Raw genomic sequence first — 21,653 nt, 5'->3', positions numbered from 1 at the left:
TATTGCAGCTTGTTTTAGTTAATTCATTTCTTAATAATGGGGAAAAGGTTCTAGTATCTCTGGTAGATTATTTCACTTATAACAAGACATTTTTTACTTGTTTTAAATTAAATAATCTTCCAATTGAACAAGTATTTTTCAACAATTTTAAGAAATTATTCACTTAAACCAGGATACTATTTCTTGCAGAAAAGTTACTTTTAAGTTAGTTTTGTTGTATTTCAAGTGCACTAAGATATTTGCACTAGAAACTAGACCAAAATACTTGGTAAGATTTTGTGTTTTTGCAGTGTAAACACTGGTTTTCCTTTAGTTCATGAAGTAAAATTCACCATCTTCAATCTGACTTTTTAACTGGCAAGTTATATAAAATTTCTTCAATTTGTTTTTTTATTTATTTTTGCCTGTCTTCCCTATTTTTGGTCTAGAAATCTGATTTTGTATTTGCATGACACACCAAACCATTTCTGGTAAGTCATTAGTATCTCAGCAAGAGATTTAAATCCCAGACTAGTTCTCTTCTCCCCCCCCTTTCCTTTAACTTTTTGTTTTAATTCTCTATTTCTCAGCAATTTCCAGTAGAAGTATTAAGTATCTTGTGAAAGTATCTTTACCACTTGGTCTAGTTTCTAATGGAAATATCTTAGTACACTTGAAATTAGACAAAACTAACTTACATGTAACTTTTTAGCACTTCTTTTAAGTAAATAATACCAATACAGATGTTAATATCAGATCGGTGCATTTCTACTTGTTAGCTTTGTTTTATTTCAATTGTATTTGGTAAGATTTTGTGTGTTGTAATGTAACAACACACATTACAACGTGAAAGTGCTCAAGTGGTATAAATACTTTTTCATGGCATTTCAGCACCAAATGGACTGTGCTCTGTACTTACCCCTCCTCTAGAAGGTCGAACATGGCTTCCCACTTTCATTCAGGGCGCTACTTTAGCAAAATGGTTTTAGGCTGTTTCAGAGGGGGTGATAAGCTGCGGCTTAGTGCAGCATTGTTCACCCTGGCAACTGTGGGCTGCGTTTGAGAAATGGTTGTTTCTGCCGAAAAGAACCCCTCCATTCACATTTGGTTATGTCAGAACGTGAAGTCCTACACATCCTTCATGTAATTTTTGGCCTTTCTGAAGAAATGATCAATGAATTTACAGTAAAAAACTTTTTTTAGGTCATACTTTTGGAAAATGTGTCATAGTTAAGTTGGTTTCACTTCTCTTTTCTGCTGAAGTTCTGCTCTCAGAGTAATCGGAGTTCAGGTTTTACGTGAGGAGCAACATCTTTCAGATCCTTTACAATCACACAGGTTGGTTTCAAGATCACATGCAATAACCGCCACCACAATAGGGTTATTTTTATGGTTGCTTGTTTTGAAAAATTTTGAGATTGTCTGAAATTCTCTAGAAAAATTGTGAACATTTTTGATTTTCTGAGGAAAAAAACTCAAATGTTTAGATTATTCTCAGATATTTTCTTCAATATCCTTGGAAGTTTTTGAATTTTAAAAGTTGAAAATGTTTGACATTTGAACATTACTTTTTCAACTCAAAAGGTTTTTCTAGAGAATTTCTGAGGTAGAAAATGTTTGACTTTTGAAATAAATAAAATTTAATAATGTTGAAATCATTTTCACTTTTCCAATTTAGAAACTTGCTATTTTCTTTCTAGAATTTTTCTGAGATTAATTTCAGATATTTTCTTGAAAAGACTTGGAAATTCTTGAGTTTCAAAAGTTGAAAATGGTTGAAGTTTGAACATTACTTCTCAGACTCAGAAATGTTCAAGTTTTTCTCTAGAGGTTTTCTGAGATGAATATCAAAATTTCTGAGTTTTTTCTAGCAAATTTTCGACTTTTCAAATTTAGAAAATTTCTTAGCGTTGACGTTTGAAATTAAGAAACTTCCACTTCTCTTTCTTGAAAATTTCTGAGATTAATCTCATGGTTTTTGTTTTTGAAAATTCTTGAAAATTTGAGTTTCAAAAGTTGAAGATTTTGTGAAATTTGAAACTTTTCAAACTGCAAAAATTTCCAAGTTTTCTAGAAAATTTCTGAGATGAATCTCAGTTTTTTTTTCTAGCAAATTTTCAACTTTTGAAACTCAGAAAATTCCCATTTTTTTTTTCTTGAAAAAGTCTGAGATTAATCCCAAATTATTGTTTTGTTTTTTGGCAGAATTTTACTCTTTTTTTTTTTTTCTGTCTACAATGTCCCTATATGCGCATTGGAGGTACGAAAAAAATCTGAGATTTTATTTCCAAGCCATATCGTCTAAGTCAATCAGCTTACAACTGTTTATTTCCAGTAAATCTTTCCCTCTAAATTTAATATTAGGCTAAATTAATAGAAGATTATGAGATCAGTATATTCTGTCCTCATGTAGATTATTGTCCAACTATCAGGGAAATCTGGGATATTTCTCTCCAGGTAAACAGAACACAAAGAGTCTTTGATGGTGTGTTTGATGGTTGACCTTGCCGGGCGTCAGCGCCCAAACCGCTTCTGTTTTTTCCAAACTTTATTCACTAAATGCATGACTGACTATTTGGGAGATATTTCCGTCTTCTGGAACCACCCATCATGGCTGCTGATGACATTAAATGTGAGGCCAGAGAACAATGCGAGGCAGTGCAACAACAGAACGGGCACAGTGGTGTTGGATGACCTGGCTTTGTGATGCAGTGAAAGCCTGATGATGCAGTTTCCGTGCACAATAACAAAAGCAAAAACAAAAAAAATCTCAGGGTAGAGTTTAAAAACATGGGTGTGCTTCTCAATTATGACATAAGCAACAAATACAGTGGTTTGCAAAAGTATTCATCCTCCATCTCTTTGAATCATGTATAATTTTTACAATTGTGCTGCACTTTGTGTTGGCCTTTCACATAAAATTCCAACGAAATATTTTTATTTGTGTCCAGTTTTAATGTGACAAAAGATGAAAAAGTTCAATATACAGAAGATTTGTCTTGTTGCTCAATTTTATAATGTATAATTTAGTTTTTGTGGACTGAATATTAATAGTTTCTAGATTGAACTGAATAAATGAATGAAGCTTCCAGTCTGTACAAGGTTGAGTATTTTATTAAGTCCAGAAATTCCCTGGAAAGACTTAGACTTTGCAGATTTTAACACTATACTTTTAGTGCAAGTTAATTTTAATTTAAATGTCCACAGTGATCATACATTAATTTAATTTATTTCAAATGCAAGTGCCATTGAAAACCAAATTAAGGTTGAAATATAATTTTTCTACTATTTTCCTAAAAAATCAACCTAGATTTTATGTCTCCTTTTACCTGGGTAACATCTGTTTCTGAAATGTCTACATTCATCTGATAGTTTCAAAGACAGCTCTGCCTAAAACATGAAATGGAAAGGTGAAAGTAATTTTACTCAAAATTATACAGCAGTAATTTCGGGAATTTCTTATATCTAATTAGAAGTAGGGATGAAACAATCAGATTAATCAATTCTTGAAATAATCGTCAACTAATTTAATAATCGATTAATCGTTAACTAGACACTTGAAAAAGTAATTTTGCTGAAACCCCCCACATATTTAGAGTAATAATTAAGCCCAAACTGTCCAAAATATGTATGCAGATAGACGTCTTTGACTAAATATGTTTTACCAAAAGCTCCTCATGTGCAATAGCTTTGGCTTCACCTGGTTCAAATATGCAAACAAATACTATGTTATAGCATTTTATGCAATAAAATGTTAATTGTCTTATTTAAAAAGAATCCGAATAATTTATTTTGCATCTTTTAATGTAATGTGTAAAAAGGTTTAACATGTTAAATAAAAATTTGGAGAAATTGCCAATTTTATTTATCCGATTAATCAGTTAAACATTGGAATTATCGGTTAATTGTCAGAACAATTTGTAGAATAATTGATTACTAAATTAATCGTTAGTTGTAACTTTGTAATTTTGTGTTTTTATTGTGGTTTTATTATGTAAAGCACTTTGAACTGCCTTGCTGCTGAAATTGCGCTACAGAAATTGAAACTTGTAGCCCAAATTAGAAAGAAATGTAGCCTGGAAATATATTTTCCTTTTTATTATTTTATTTTTCAATACAAACCTGAAAAAACAGTCAAATAAAATCCCATAAGTTTCCAGACTTTTTCAAGACAAAGGAACCCTGTGATTGTTTGGAGGCTGTACTCTTGAAGCATAATGCCTAATTATGCGATCAGAGTCCCAGGTGGCTCCAGCTATAAAGTCAGCATAAAGGGGCCCCATCTGTTGATGGCTTCTTCTAGGATTTAAGACTTTCATCAAAAATGTCTCCAGTGAAAAACGAAAACCCTGATGGGATCCTGCAGATCAATTTTATCCTGGGGCTCTGTTGCAGTTTCTTTAAAAGAAGAATTTTCTTCTTTTTAAAACCAAAATATTGATAAAAAATAAGAAAGCAACGTAACTAGAGCCTTGCAAAGGTTTTCAAATCTTAATCTAGATTAAAGTTTAATCTAGTCAAAGGATACATTGTTTTAAAAGGTTTTTACAAATGAATAAGCATGTATATCTTTTTTTTCACATTTTATCTGTCTTATACTGTCACAGCATATTGCAGTGCAATATGTAACTTTTATTAAAAAAATATTTTTTTACATATTTGTTAAAACTGTTGTCATGTCGTGACAGTTTGAGACAAAAAATCTGAAAAGATCGATGATCTCTACCTCCTCCAGAAGGAGGTAGAGATTACAATGTTTTCCTCCATTGTTGTCTGAACAAATGCACCTCTACAACCAAAAACAACCAATCAGAGCCAGGAGGCGGGTCTTAACGCTGTTAATCAACTCATGTACTCGTGGCACAATGTGCTAATGGCAGAGAAATGACTTACAGTCATAGGAAAACCTTTTATCTGCCGTCATCATTAGCAGTGCTAACTACCCTTAGCATTCACAGCATGCTATGCTAGCTGCAGTGTAGCAGAGAGCAAAGAGGGATGAAGGGATGAGCAGCACCACACACAGAGGGTGATTGACAGCGCTAAGACCTACCTCCTGGCTCTGAGTGGTTGTTGTCAACCTTCCAGACCTCTCAGGTCTTCTGGTTCTGATCTGAACCAAACATGGAGGAGCAGCATTCAGCTTCTATGCACCACAAAACTGAACAAACTTCAGAAAACTGTAAAACAGCCAAAACACTGAGTTCCTTCAAATCCAGACCCACCTGCTTCAAGTTGCTTTTGAACCAAAATAAAAGGAACATTGACCAACATTTGATGTGTTGATGATTTTGATGATGCCACTCATCAAAATCAAAATGTAACGCCTGTTGTTAGTTTCTCAATTGTTGTTTTTATGATTTCTTATTCCTTGTGTTTTTATGATGTGTGTTGTGTTTTAGCACTTTCCGCTACTTTGCTGCTGAAATGTACTATACAAATAAACTTGATTGATTGATAAAACGGCTGAAACACGGAGTTCCTTTAAATCAAAGCTGCAACCCACCTGTTTAGAGCTGCGTTTAAATCGTAATAAATGGAACATTGACCAACATATTTAATGTGTATTGATGCTTTTAACAGTGGTAGTTTGACAAAATGCCATTGTTGTTGGTTTTCACAACTGTTGACTATATAATGTTTTCTTTATGTTTTCAAAATGAAAAGCACTTTGACCTGCTGTGTTGCTGAAATGTACAATTCAAATAAACTGACTGCTGTGACAGTTTCAATAAGTATATATTTATTTACTGGAATAATTTAAGAGACCACTTAAAATTATCAGTTCCTCTGATTTTACTTCTTATAGGTCTATGTTTCTATTGTTCTTTTATTCTATGTAACTACTGACGACATGTGTCCGAAATTCAAAGCAAAACTTTTCTATTCATTAAAATGGTCAAAATAAGGAAAAAGATGCTAGTGTTTTCAGAGCTCAAATAATGCAAAGAAAACAAGTTCATGTTCATTTAGAAACAGCAATACTAATGTTTTAACTCAGGAAGAGTTCAGAAATCAATATTTGGTGGAATAACCAGGAGGTTTTCAATGGGCTTCAGTGGTCTCTTCATTTTATAAAAGTTACATACTGCAAGTTTAATTTTTTTGGTTTTTTAAAATCGATTTACAACACAAATATAAGGTAAAAATGTTTGCTGAATGCATATTCATTTAAAAATGAATAAATAAATCTGAGAGGGCGCCCCCCAATAAATGAAGCCCTGGGCTACTGCCTCTCTACGCCCATTCTAAAATCTGTCCCATGCAACCGAAGCTTTTTACCTTCCCGCCCCCTCTCAGCTTTCCCCGTTGCCAAGGTTTCCGTGTACGCGCTGCCTGCACCAGCGGCGCCGCGCCGCTGTCATACATTAGTGCCAGACATGGCGGCGGAGCTACAGCCCGAGTGGATTTCTGCTCTCCCGTCTTCCTGGACTTATGGGGTTACTCGAGACGGACGCGTCTTCTTCATTAAGTAAATGCACCTTTAACTAACCCAGTTCAAGTCTTTCGGCTCTCAAAAAAGAAAGAAAGGGAAAAAAAAAAAAAAGTCAGGGCTCGTTATTGCATGTGCTGTATTATTTTCCCTCTCTGTCTCAACAGCGAAGAAGCCAAGAGTACAACCTGGCTGCATCCGCTGAGCGGTGAAGCAATCATAACCGGACACAGGAAAACTCCAGGTAAGAAGGAGACGAAGAAGAAACGTCACTCAGCTGTCAAGTTTCAGTTAACCGCAACGGCTGGCTCGCGCGTCCGCCGTCATGTGTTTCACCCCCGGAAAAAAAAACACACACAACAAAAAATAAAAACACGATTCTTCCCACGCTGAGAGAGTGGAAGGAAGAAAGAGAGAGAGGGGGGGAGCTCTGTCATCCGTGATCCCTTTCTTAATGCATGAGTGGGCTCGTGCTGTGGAAAGTGAGCCGACCGTTGGCCGAGCTCGAGCCACTTCCCCGCGAGCCTCCTCCTCAGGTTGGCTCGGTCACCTGAAGTTGACGACGTCACGCTGGCGAACGTAACTTGAGAACTTGTAAAGCGACGGTTTGTGCAAACAGTAACCAGCGCAGACCGGAGTTGGAAGCTGATGTTGATGTTTTCTTCTTTCTTCTGAAAGCCCACCGCTAACCTCTGAGTTCCTGTGGGATTAGCTGTGTTTACATCAACATCAACGCCGCTCCAATCTGGCTGCTAGGATAGATTTCAATATCAACAATACCAAGGCGGGGTATGGCCATTATGCACAGGGACAAAATGAGTTCATTTACATCAAGAAACTCAGAAATTAGAGCGTAATCTCAGAAATTTTCTACAACAAACGAGGACATTTCTGAGCTCCAAAAGTCGAAAGATCTCTATTATTACGATATTTTAATTTCCTGACTTCATTTTCAAAACTTGGGTTGTTTTTTAAACGTTTTCAAACTAAAAAACAAAAAGGCAATGTGACGTGATTGTAACGCAACACATATATGAATAAATATACTAAAGGTAAAAACTACAGATTCTTAATGTAAAATGTAGTGGAGTAAAAATCAAAACTACCCACAATTAAAAGATGTAATTAAGTTCAGTAACAAAGTATTTGTATGTTGCTACATTCCACCAATACTTATTAAAATACTTTGCATGATTTAAATAGTTTTGCAGACATATTTTTAAAACTTTCTGAGTGTTTAAGTAATTCCTCAGACAGCTGGTAGCTGATTGTTTTTACTGAACAGAAAATAAACGGCGTCTAATTTGTGCAGAATTGCTGGGGTGTTGGTGCCTTTTTCCAGTTGCCAGTGGGCAAGATGCAGGTTAACACCCTGGACAGGTTTCCTGTCCATCACAGGCATGTAAACTAACTTTTATTTTAGTGATCGATTATTCTATTGAATATTTAGACAATTAATCGAATTACCGGATACAAAAATTACCAGCATTTTGCAGATTTTTCATTCAACCACTTGGTCAGTATTAGAAATACATTAACAAAAGAAAAACACATAGTTTTTATAGTTGTATATTAAAGTACTTTTAATAAACATTTCTCCAGAAATAACTTTTCAAATCAAACTAAAGAGGTTTTGTGAGACAGAGTTGAATTGATTTGGGATTTATTAGAACATGTTTAGATGGAAAATCCCTCCCAATGCTCACTGACATCATAGTTTTCTCTCCGTCTCTTCTCGGTCTGTAAGTAAGTGTTCCAGGTTTAACTGATAATTGATTTCCTGTAAAAGTATTTACCTCTTGGTTTCCTGAAAACACACTGTTAATGGGTTGTCCCTTTTAAATATTTCCATTAATCAGACATCCGCTCATGTTGTAGAACAGCAAATATCAGTTTTAGCTGACAACATTCTGTCTGCGGATAAAATGTTGATTCATTTATACAAATTACAATGTTTGACTGTGTCAGGAATCACTAAGTTAGAGTTTAAAATGTCATATAAAGCAGATTTCCTGCCTAAATTAGGCATGTAAAAGGAGAAGCAATTATGTTTATGTAAGAAGCACCATAAGTAGTTGGAGCATGATGTGCTGTTTGTTAGTTTTTGTTTGGCTTTCCACTTCCTGTTGTGTGGCATTTTTGCATTCAGCTTTAAACATTTAAAAAACAGCCACAGAGTCTTCAGGGACTCATGCAGGCGACTTTATTTATAACTGTTTATTGACATTTTTGGCAGGAAGAACATAGTCCAATGTTTTCATTTTCAGTTTGTAGCAGAAACATGCTTCTATTACCCTCTTATTGTAGTGAATAAATCTTGAGTTTGGACCCGCTGGTTGAGGAAAATAAAGCTGAATTGAAATATTTGTTTTGTTTTAAAGTAAAGAAAGTAAGAGACGCATAAGGTGATGATAAAAATAATTGATAAAGACTTTGAAATATGCTACATTTGTGTTCTAAGAAGCTGCTGTGCAAGAAAGTATAAATGTTAATAACAGCACAGATGCTAAAACTAACAGCAACCAGATTTGTACTTTTAATTTAAAAGCTGAATAAAACTTGGAATTTATGATTCTCACAAAATGATGATCTGGAGTAAAACTTAAATAGTTTCACTGTCTTAAAAAGAAAAGAAAATGTTTACAATGATGTAATTGTGTTTATTTAAAACTGGTTGTCAGCTTTAAACTCAGTGAACTTTTAAAATTAACAGGAGCAATAGTTTGGGCTCCACACCATGATTGTTTCTAGGTTAAAATATACTTTATATTAACATTTTTATTAATCTGACATAAAATAGAAGTGTAGTTTTTGTCTTAATATGTTAAATATTCTTGGTAACGTAACATATCACTTATTTAACCTTAATTTATGAGTATCACATGTGAAAACATGGGAATTAAAAGGGTTTTTGCCATGAAATGACTCCATATACACATGAATACGTATGTTTTTTCATGTGACTCACATCACTTACATGTGAAGATTTGTGTGAACCACATGTGCCTATTTCATGTGGTACGTGGTTTTCATATGTGAATATTAATTGGATTTTTTGACACATTGCATACGATCACCTGATCTTCATATGACGACAATCTGATCATATGTGGTGCAGATATGTGATCAAAAGTTGAAGGAACAAATGAACAAAATGCTGCCATTTTAAATAGAAACGTAGTGAAACGTCCAGTAAAAAACTCAGAAATTTTGCAATTTTATAGAAAAACTTTTACTTTTGAAACTGAGGAATTTCCCAGATTTTTCTATTTTTTTCTGAGATTAGTCTTAAAATTTCTGAGTTTTTCTCTCACTTTTTTTTTTACTTTTGGGGCTCAGGAATTTCCCAGATTTTTATAGAAAATTTTTGATATTTTTTGCAGAAATTTACTACTACTCTTCTTTTTTTTCTCTTTCTACAATGCCCTAATACATCGTCGTATTTCAGATATTGGTGATCGGTCAGAAAACTGGAATCGGTGCATCGCTGACATTAGTCAATTCTCCATAAAATCTTACCAAGTATTTTTGGTCTAGTTTCTGATGCAAGCATTGTATTACACTTGAAATAAACATGGAAAAAATGTCTTGTTATAAGTGAAATAATCTGCCAGTGGAGCAAATAGGTTTTTTTTAAATGCCATACTGCATGTATGGAATTGTTTACTTAAAAAAGCTCCTATATCTTGCTGAAAAGTTAGTTGTATGGTAGTTAATTCAAGTGTACTAACATAATTGCACCAGAAACTAGACCAAAAATGCTGGGTGAAAGTTTTTGCAGTTCACAGCCAAAGAATCTCTGAACTCTTTGGCTGTGATTCTTTGGCATCTCAGTCAAATTACTTTAAGTACTATTGAATAGGATGTTTTTTTTAGCAGTTTAGTGTAACTTTTTAAACATTAATACACCTCTGCCTGGAATCAGTTTTCACAAAAAAAGAGAGAGAGAGCATCTAAAATCTCTTTACTGTAAAGTTGTGAAATGTAACCTGAGATTTTGTTTCCTCAGAACTGTGTTAAAATGTTTTTATTTTATTTTTTATCTTTATTTCCTCATCACACAGACCTACCCACTGGATGGGAAGAGGGATTTACCTTTGAAGGTGCAAGATGCTTTATCAAGTGAGTTCAACTTTACTCTACAAATCACACACCCATTACACCTTTACCCAAACACTCTCCAAGTTCACACTGAGAAAGAATTAAACCACTTCACCGTTCCCATGCAATCAGGAGAGCTTGATTACCGAACAGAAATGTATTTATTTCCACTCGCCTGCATGTTGCTTGTGAAACCCGGCTCTGTTCTGGCAGTAAACTCGTAAAAGGTTATAAATGCTGGACCTTTACTCCCTATTTCTTTGCAGTAGGAGGCTATCGCAAAGTTAATGATTACACAGAAATATGGTGCAAGTACCAGACAGACCAGGGTTCCTGTCCTATTTGGAGCTGTTTGCAAATTAATATGTTTTCTGTTTTCATAATTTATTCTCGCTGTTTGGGTTTAAATGTTGTGCTAAAGTTTGGAATGATGTATTAAAGTGCCTACATAAAATTTCACAACTTTATAAGCTGCAAGCCTTTGCAGCTCGGAGAAAATAAATGTGTAAAAATGTTAAATGCATGCAATCAGTGCTGTTAAAAGGTAAATATTTAATATTTCTATTAATGTGATATAAAATAGAAGTGCATATTTTGTCTTGAAGTTTTAAGTATTCCTATTAACTCAATTTATTATAATTTATTTCATCTTAGTTTAAGTGTAGCAATGAAAACATCGGAATCAAGTGTGTTTTTACCATGAAATGTTCCAAATACACATGAGTACATGAGCTTTTTCATGTGAGCTCACATGAAAAAGCTCACAGCTTTGTGCAAATAAATGCTAACTGCATGCATTCAGTGCTGTTAAAAGGTAAATAACATCGATAATCCCTGTGATGATGCACCTCAGCTGTCTGGAATCCAGAGTATTCATTTCAAAGTGCAAGCAGCTTTTCTGATCATGTGTCGGTTTGTGCTGCATTCTGGTTATTTGGTTTTTGCTGTTGTGACTTTGCAGCAACTCCTTCCTGAGTTTTGTTGAAATTGTATTTAAAGGTGTTTTTTTTTGTTCCAAGACCAATGAAAGAACCCTGTTTTAATCGTTCTGACAGTTTGACCTGGGGCCACATTTTTGAAGCCAACAATTGACAAGATCTTTTCATAATGATCCTCTTTCTTCTGGGACTGCCCAAAAACACACTGCATACTGTCAGAGGCTGTAAATCTTTCTGGAAAATAGCAATCCTCATACCGTAAAAGTGAATATAAAGCTTCCCTTCATTAACTTTTCTTGTCATTCTTGTTGGACTAATGTAACATACATCAGTCCTGTCCACTAACCCACTTTTGCGCATATTTTCTGCTTGCTGTTGGCCACCGAGCGAGTCAGAAGTTTACATACACCCCAAGATTTCCCCCAGAAAACTTGCTAAGCTTGGTGGTTGGGGCGCTCGGCAGTCATTCATCCAGCGGCCCGACGTGTTTTTGACTTAAAAATGTTTTGAAGTTGACAGGAAATTTTAAAATATCACTTGATAATTATGTGTTATTGGAACATTAATACCTGAACACCAACTATCCATCCATCCATTTTCTGTACACCCTTATCCCGCTATCCATTTAGTGTTATTTTGCAGCTTATCTCTTTGCTGTGTTCAGTCGCTGCCATAGATGGAAGGAATTGACCGCTCAATCTGGCGAAGTCTTTCTGCAAATCCTTCTTGTTATTGGCCGAGGTTTCCGAATGCAGTCGTCCTTGAAACAAAGATAACTTTCTCCACCAATGTGGGCATATTTCCAAGAAAAATAAAATTTAACCAGAGACTTTGAAGAGGTTCAGATGCTGTGGGACGGTGTAAGGAGCTGTCGGGATTGTTAGTTTTACTATTTTCTTCACTATTTTTTTAATGATAGTATCAATAAATATGAAAATATGATTAAATGCGGTTACTGTGTGCGTAAATCATACTTCTTCTTTACAAATGGTCACATTTTTCAAGAGCAGTATTTGTGTTTGTGAAGGCTACAATTACTAAAAAGGAAGTAATAACTAATTCTTATCGTCACTTTTATCATTGTCACAAGTAGTAACACAAAATATCATGATTAAAGTCCATATCCCCAACCCCTTGATCCACATAATCTGCATTTAGCTTCATCACGTTCAGTTTATGGTTCAGTAAAGATATGTTTTATATTCCACTCTCTTTGACATTGTAGTCTTACTCATGCACTGCAAGGATCAAATTTACTGCCTCTCATTCTGTGCTAATTCATAATCTGTCCTTCAGATCCTGATATGTGAGTGAAAGACGTTATTTTGCATATTTTCTAGGAAAAACTTACCCTTCCTTGATATTTAGCAGTCAAATCTGCCAAAATACTGAAATGCCACTGCATCAGTGATATGAAAAATGAAGGATATTATGCTTTGTTATCCCCACTGAATCCTTTTCTGACTTCCTGAGCTTCATGTGGCAGTTTGCCAGTAATTTCATATCCCCCTATTTTATCACAGATTCTCTGTGCAAAACATTTTCAGGGAGCGCCACATTCATTAGCCGATCAGTGCGGTTCTGGCCCAGTCCAATGATGCATGCATGCTGCGTTTTGGCGAGTGAAAAACGATTTGTTTCATGCATCAGCTGAATTTTAAACAAGTCTCTTAAAGTTTGAGGGAGGGATTTTCACATCCAACAAATGTCCGCGGTGCACTGCTGGAACGAAGAATCAGCAGCAAAAATAATTTCCTCACTTCTTCTGTTAAGCTGTCATAATGCCACGCTTTCTGCAGCATAATTTAGCAAGCAAGCACGTTGCAATTTTATTGCATTGTGATGTATCTTGGTGCCTTCTAGCGACTCCCTCTCTTACTGTCTTCATTTGTCCTGCGGCTCATTAGCAGCACAAGTCAGCATGTGTCTAATTTATTCCTGTAGAGCTTATAAGGAAATAACCGAAGCCTAACTGAAAACCTGCACAGATATCAGCTTAAATGTGGCTAATGCCTCCCTGATCTGGTGGTGAGTGTTTTATTTCTGACACTTTTCTCCGGCTTGTTTGCTTGGTTTCCCCCTCCAGTGTTTTACGCAACATAATTCCAGTCATGTGGTCTCTGAAGCCAGAGTCATAAAGATGGCTGCCTGCACGGCCCAACATGCCGTAATCATTGTCTCTTTCTCGACGTTAAGTCATAAAACTGTGTCAAGACTATTAATTTCAGTGTTTTGATAGGAGATTTGCTGACAGGTTTATGAGATAACTGCGACTTGGACAGTCTGTGGGACATTTTGAGGTTTTAAGCAAGACTGCCAATAAAATCCTCTGAGAAATCTCCAATACAATTCTCCTGCTGACAGCTGGATAAGCCTTGGATGTGCCTCAGGTTTTTCAGTAGACCTTATTACTTTGTCGCCAATTTTGTGTTTCCCAGTGTCATAAAGTTAGGACTGTAACTTCCTTTTAAAATGTAAGGAAGGTGAAACAGTTTTAAATCCCTCAAATAATCTAGAGATCCATCCCTCTTCACTGCAAAAACACAGTCTTACCATTTATGGTCTTATTTCTAGTGCAAATACTTGCAATAAAACAAAACTAACTTACAAGTTCATTAAGATACAGGAACTTGTTTTAAGTAAATAATTCACTAATATTGATGAAAAAGTTCAAGTTCTATGAGTGGAATAATCTGCAGTGTAACTAGTACTTTTTAAGGAATTACATACTTAAAACAAACTCCAATATCTTAATGGAGTTACCTGTGAGTTACGTTTGACTTATTTCAAATGTACTAAAATATTTAGACAGAAAATACTTTTACATTTTGTGCTTTTGAAGTGTATTTGACCACACTTTATACAATATTATTAGAAATACATTAAAAAATGCAAGTAAGCAAATAGTTGAGTGGGCAGTTAAAGGGTTAAAAAAGAAACTCAACCTTTTATTGGATAAAATTCGACAACAGCTTTCCTTTAGTAAACGCTTGATCATTTGTAGCAAAAGATGGATCTATAGTAGTTAAAAATTTCATTTTTTTTCACATCAACATGTGAAAAGTTCAGCCCTTTCTGCTTGACTTAAGATAAACACAGCGGAAGGCTAATCTGATGATTTGTTTTTGATTAGATGATTAATAATTGGTTCCAAAAGATGCTTAATAGGAGACTTTGTTTTACAGGATTTGAACTGAAGCTAAAACTGTCACTATAGGAGTTTTGGGTAAAATAGATTAACAAACAAAGAAGGTTTTTTTTCATCTTACATCCAAAATGTACATATTTTTGTACAGTTTTGGCTTTAGTTACTAGTCTTAGTGTGTTGTTCTTTCTACGAAAGGCCTATTTTTTGAGTCCTGTTAACAATTTATCGATTACTAAATTAGTTGGCGAGTATTTCAATAAACAATTAATCACGATTAATCAGTTTCAGCTGCAGTTGATTGTTCAGAAAACAGATTTTTGAGTTTCCAGCCGGGCCAATCAAACGGAAGCTCATCCAGTTCCAGTTATCAGCTGATCTCTAATTGATCACTGAAGAAAGCAGCACGTTTACATCCATTTCTATCTGTGGCTTCCTGTGCTCTGCAACTGCAGCAGAAGATCTGGTGTGTTGTCATGCTGGCTCTGTGAGTTGGCTGTCACCATCAGGTTACACAGTGTGAGCATCAAGTAGCAGATTGTGCTGACGCAGTCTGTCCTCTGATGCTGCATGCTAGCAGGGATGAGTTACAGGTTGTTAGTGTGACTGTGCAAACTAGAACAATGGCCTCCCCTAAGCTGTTACTACAAACACGCAGGTTTGAATGAAGCAGATGCATCTTAAATAAGTCAGCTGAGGTTATTACTGCTTTCCTAAGACAAATGCGGTTTTCTTGTTTTCTGGGTTGATTGTGACTGGCTTAAAGCAAATTGGATAGAACTTCCTACACAGAAATGTACAGAGCTGGAAACATTTTCGGCACCTGAAGCGGTGAAAATGTGCTCCTCTTTTTGTGGTATGCCTCAGTACAAAATGTCAGATTTAATTTTATCAAAGTGCCTCAGCATCCAAAAGTGATTACTGCCATCTTAACCAGCTCAGTGCATCTCACCGAGGAGAGAGGAGTCAGTAATTTGAGGAGAAGCTTCAAAGCACCAATTCTAGGCTTTTAGCACTTTCTCACCAAATAAACCTGTTGGTTTAACTGCCTCAATTAACTACCTCAATTAACTACCTCAATTAATTACCTCTAAACATTCTGCTGCTTGTGGTTTTCAAGTAGCCAAAATAGGGCTGCGACTAATAATTGCTTTAGTTATCAATTAAGCTATTGATTATTCTGACGATTAATCATATTGATTCGTTTAATCACATTTTTTAATTTAAGCCTTTTTTATTCAATATTAGAAATACATTATTTGTTTATACAAATAATTACATTCCTTTTGTAAAGAAGAAAATGACCATTTTATTGCATAAAATTCAGTAACGTAGCATTCCTTTAGCGTATGCTAGACTATTTGTAATAAAAAGAACTTCTAACATCAACTTTGTGAATAGCTCAGACCTTTAGTGTAGGGCTAATCTGTTTATTTTGGGACTAATCAATTCATAATTAATAAATAGCAAAAGTTACTTAATTTGGAGAATCTGAATTGTGTGAAGCTAACTGCCACTTGATGAGTTTTGGGTGGAACGTATTTACAGACAGGTTTGTTTGGTTTTTTATAATCTCGATTGCAAAATGTACATATTGTTTTGTACATTTTTATTTACTGCTGGGAATTGTTGTTCTATCAGCAATTGGCCTTTTTTGAATCTGTATTCTTCAGCTAGCAATTAATTGACTACTAGATTAGTTGATTATTTGAATAATCGATTAAACCGATTAATCATTTGAACCAATATCCTACTCTATGGATCATCTCATCAGTTGCTGCATTTTGCAGTTTAATGTTAAAGTTCAGCTTGTTTTTCTCTGTAACCAAAACAACATTTTAATGACTGTTTTTTCTAACTGCAGTCTAAGTTAGAATAATGCACTTGCATATTTGTCAGGTTATACCTTTAAAGGTTATTGAGTTGGTATTGCAGAAATTGATGATTTGGTACACAAAAGCTAATTGTTGTGTTGGCCTGGTATTCATCGCAATTACGTTTTATGTTGCTGCGTTGATGCAGGAAGTAGTTACAGAAATTATGCTGAGAATAAACAGGTGCACATTGGTGCCAGTTCCCTCTGTCGGTTTTCTATTTTGGTTTTATTAATTCTGTTTGGGAAATAAAAGAAGAGAACAAAACTCACCGTACAGTGTTAATTGCTTGAGATAGCTGCTGCCTTGTTTTTGAAGAACGGGTTGCTAATAAGTAAACCTGTGGCTGAGCTGAAGACTAGTTTTATTGCGGTCCAGTTCTTAATGTTTCATTTAAAGACCTTTTGGCAGCATGCTTTGAAGACACTTTATTGTTTCTGAGAGTTCATTGTTAGGATAAATTACTATGTAAATTATAGTTACTGTGTAGAACTTATCTATGGATGATCAACTCAGAATAGAAAAACGATGCCAAAATCTCTCCAGGGCATCTCGTGTTTAGTTTCTGGTTTATTTTCACCTTTGTGACTGACTGCACATTTAAAAGTTGTTGTGTTCAGTTGCTCTTTGTTCTGGTTGATGTTGTGACACAATTAATTTAAAGCTTAAGAGTAAATTTAGAGAGGACCTATTATGCAAATTTCACATTTTGCATGTTTTTATGCTTCCATTTGGGTATCTACTGCTTCTAAAAACATCCCAAGCACTTAAAAAACACCCTGATGCTTTTTGGCAATAACTTAAACTTATTTGGTGTCTGGAAATGAGCCATTTCCAAAACCTTTTGAGTGTAATGTCACAAATCAGGAGGCCTCCCATCAACCTGACAACCAAAACAAAGTCCAGCAGGTTTGGTCAGCTGGATTTACTGCTGCATGTGCTGCACAATGGCTGCTAGAAAAACAGGTGTTTTGTTGTTAACGTACCATCCAGAAACTACTTGTTGGTTGTGCAGGAGGCTCCACTTCTGCTTTTCAAAGGTGTACGGAGCTCAAAATAGGCAAAACTGAGCAAACTGAAAATGTTTTTGGGCCAAAAATGCGATGAATTTTTTGATATGGTCCTTAGACCTATCCTGACTTGTTCAATGAAACATTATGGGTCAACTTTAAAAGATTTACTGTCGTAATGTAAAGGTCTGCTAATCAGTTCACACATGCGTATATATTATTCCCGTGCAGTAAAAAAATGTGAAAGTCTTTTTTTACTGTGACTGCCTGTGTACCTGGAAACCTGCAGCCATCTCACCATAAATCAGTTTTACTCATTGAGGAGAGAGCAGAAGCAAGAGCCGAGCAGTCGTTGTTGTGACGCGTTTCTTGAAAGCACCAATTCAAGTTGTTAAGCTGGCAGCTTTAGATCCTGTCACAGCTCATAAAATTCTTGGTAAATCAAATAATAATGAATTCCACGCTGTCCATTCTGCTGCTGCGGCTCTGAGCAAGCTAAAACAATAAATCACACATTACAGTAACTGACATCCTCCCTGTGGATCAATGTTTCTGTTGCTGGGGATGATACGGCAGATTAAAACTTTGGAGCACAGACAGTGGACTCATGTTGAACTTTGCTTCTTTTCAATAATCTCTAGTTAGGCGGTGTGGCACTGAAGAGAATAAGAAAACCTGTAGAAAAAACTGGATTGTTTCAGAAACAGTAGAGATTTTCCCAGACTATTTTACTCTAGGGACTATCAATTATTTTAATATTTGATTATCCTTACGATTAATCGGATTTTTAAAAATTGGCACATTCTTCAAATTTTTAATTTTAGCCTTTTTATATAATATTAGAAATACATAAAAGATGCAGATAAATAAATTCCTTAAATAATAAAAATTGTATTGCCTGAAATTAAGAAAAACATTGAATTCCTTCATTTACTTATTTTTTGGATTAACTGATTAATAATTGGATAACAAAAGGTGATTAATAGGGATTTTTGTTTTTATTACAGAATTTTAACCAAGTGAAAAATATCCCAACTTGAGGAGTTTTTAATAAAACATTAGTCTAGAATGGAAATATATACTATATTTATATTATTAATAGATATTTATTTGGGTTAATTACTGTTTTAATTGAGTTCATTTATGAAATGGCCTTTTTTTTGGTTTGTATCCACCAGTTCACAATTAATTGATTACTAACTTAATTGATGATCATTCCCATAATCGATTAATAACGATTAATGACTTCAGATTAATCATGATTAATCCAATTAATCGTTTGAGACCTATTTTAGTCTTCATTTTACTTTTCATTAGTGACAAAAATCAACATTTTGATAACATCTTGTTGCAGTTTGAAATGAGAAAGTCTGTCATGATATGCAAGTAGGATTCTCTGTCTGGACGATTTGTGTCTGTAGAAAATAGGTTGAATACGTTGACTCCAATTACAGAAAGAATAAACAGGCGCAGACTCCGGCTATACTTTCATCTCAGTTTGATGTTTTGGTTTCCTTAATTATGTTTTGGAAATAAGAGTTAAACTTATACGATGAGATAGCTGTCGTCTTGTTTATAAGAATGAAGGACAGAATAATAAGTACACCTGAGTGTACTGAAGTTTGTTTGTTTTTGGTTGTTGATTTTCAGCTTCCATTGAGCAATTTGTGGTGTGTGAATGCTCTTCATAAGGATATTCTGGCATATAAAATATAAATATTGTACAAGTTTATTCTGTGGACCTTACTTTTGCATAATTTATCTCACCAGAAAATATATGCAGCATATCTCTGTTCAGTTGCTGCTTTGTTTTCTGCTTTGAAGACCAACACTCACCGGTTGCACTGCTGAAGGTTTGCGAACCAAAAGTTGGAGCATGCAGAGAAAGAGATTATTGACCAATCTCCATAATGATAATTATGTTTCTGTTTTTGACTTCACTAATTTCTTTTACTGTAGTTTCATGTTCAGGACATAAATCTCAAGCTTCAGTGAAATTAGAGATCTTATCAGTCTAAAGAATGCTCCAGGATGTCACCATAGGGTAGTTGTTAGACAAAGTGAACAAAAAATCAGTCACGACTGCGCTCACATCGGTCCTCGTTTCTGTCTGCCGGTTTGAAGTGATTCTCTTTGTAGCTTTACCTGAAATCTAGGAATAGCTGGAAGCCTAGGTGTTCATCCTTCAAACCAGAGATGATGAGTCCCTGTGAACCTTTTTTTTTACTGTGAGACAGACTGTTATGCCAGATATGTAAGGCTCCCTTCTCCTCTGCAGGGAATGAGCCGAGCCGAGCCTTATACCAGACATTATTATGTAACAAGAAAACTCAGTTACATCACTGAAACTGAGAGAGATCCAATTGTTGGAACAATAATCCAGATAAGGCTGAGGAAAAGCTTGTAGATTTTTAATTTATTTTAATACTGGTATACGTTTTCACAGTTTGCTTTCTACATTAAGCTGATTTTAAACCATAACTAGTAAACAAATATGAAATATGTGCTGCGCATGTTAAAAAAAATAAAAACAAAATGAAGGTTTTGGAGTGTGCTATAGTCAAAATATGGATGTAAATTTGATTGAAAACCTGTGTTTCATGCTCAAACTCCCTCCAATGTGATAGAAATCTTTGCTGATTATGATTTAAAAACTATTTTGTAACATCTGAGGTTATCTAAAAGGTAATCTATTATTCAAAATTCATATTTTGCATGTTGATATTCTTTCATTTGGGTCTCAACTGCTTCTAAAAACAGCCAGATGTTTTTTGGCAGTAAGTTAATGTTTTTGGTGTCTGGAAAATGAGCCATTTCAAAAACATCCCGATTGTTGAGTCACATTTGATGGGCACTGTGCTGTTACCTAGCAACCCCAGTCAAGTTGCACCCCGTTGCCTAGCAACCCAAGCGGAGCTCGAGCACGTTTAGTCAGATGGTTTTATTGCTATATTCACTGTACAATGGCAGCTGGAAAAGTTAAGTGTTTTGTTTTCGACTTACTGTCCAGAAGCCCTTTCTGCATTCTTGTTGGTTGCGCAGGATGCTCCACTTTTGCTTTTCAAAGATATATGGATGTGTAATTGCACATCTCTTAGCAGCCATTTTCACATGTGCGTGTAAACGTTGAATTAGGGGGCGTGGCCAGCGATTTAAAGTGACAGAGTCCCTAAAACAGCCCGTTCTGAAAGGAGCTCAAAATAGGCAGAACTGAGCAGATTAAAATCTCATTATCTAAAATGATTTTGTGCAAAAAATGTAATAAACATGTTTTGTGTCACTCATAAACCCATCATAACCTCTTTAAGAAAGAACAACAGGTCATAGCAGGTTTAAATGTGTTTGATAATCATGTGACAAAAAGGCAAAACCAGAAGGCATCGAGTAGGAGGCAAATACATTTTCATAGTCCTGTAGCGTTTTATTGTAGATATCATAAAACGTTTTTCTTACCAGTTAATTAAATGCAGTTAAGTCTAAATCCACCCTTTGCTCTGCAGATAACCTGAGACCTTATGTGTCTCTTTTTATTAAATCTGTAACAATACACCTATACACAAGACTTACCCAACTCTGGCTCATAACGTCAAAAACAGGACTTGAAATAAATCACGACGGGAACAAGAAAAGCCAGTTTCTCTTATTGTTGTTACCATAGCTACGGCTTGTTCCAGCATGCATCTGATGGGAGGCAAATCGCTCTCTTAAAACTTTGTCACACTAACAAAAACAAAATCATTCACACCCGTAGATGTTTTTGTTTTGTCATGTTGACATTTTTGTGTTGTTTGAGTGACTTTGAGGAGCTTTACAACATCTTAGGTGAGAACGTTTTGGGAATCTGTTTTGGACCTGAGGATCTTCTGCCTGTCACGGCAGAGAGGATTTACTGGATGAAAATGGTAAACATGTGGCTGCTCCAAGTTAAACATGATATTGATTTTCGCTTGAGGGTAAGAGTCCCCTTATTACTTATGTGTCACTCGAGTCGGCGTGGATTAATACATGAGAGATAATGAAGGTTTTTGTGTTACCTTTTAAGTATATTATGTAAGGAAAGCTCTCTGCTGTATGTTGGCTAACCTTTATAAAAGAATTAAAAGATGAAATAATCTTTTAATCAGTTGAACATACAGTGCCTTGTAAAGTATGAATACCCTTGGAAATGTCTCC

The 21,653-nt window shown here is 35.2% G+C and overlaps 1 protein-coding gene across 1 annotated transcript in view; it reads left to right on the top strand.

Annotated features, from left to right (window-relative positions):
- Window positions 1-6,315: 6,315 nt before the first annotated feature.
- The window catches only part of LOC116731772 (pleckstrin homology domain-containing family A member 5-like), a 112,982-nt gene continuing 97,644 nt past the window's right edge, over window positions 6,316-21,653 (top strand). Inside the window, 3 exon segments of the mRNA XM_032581609.1 lie at window positions 6,316-6,451; window positions 6,580-6,656; window positions 10,477-10,534. Of these exon segments, the coding sequence (XP_032437500.1) occupies window positions 6,360-6,451; window positions 6,580-6,656; window positions 10,477-10,534 (227 nt within the window). The 5' untranslated portion in view covers window positions 6,316-6,359.

Source organism: Xiphophorus hellerii, chromosome 2 (genome assembly GCF_003331165.1).
Source record: "Xiphophorus hellerii strain 12219 chromosome 2, Xiphophorus_hellerii-4.1, whole genome shotgun sequence".
NCBI lineage: Eukaryota > Metazoa > Chordata > Actinopteri > Cyprinodontiformes > Poeciliidae > Xiphophorus > Xiphophorus hellerii.
This window is presented reverse-complemented; position numbering and strand designations above follow the sequence as displayed.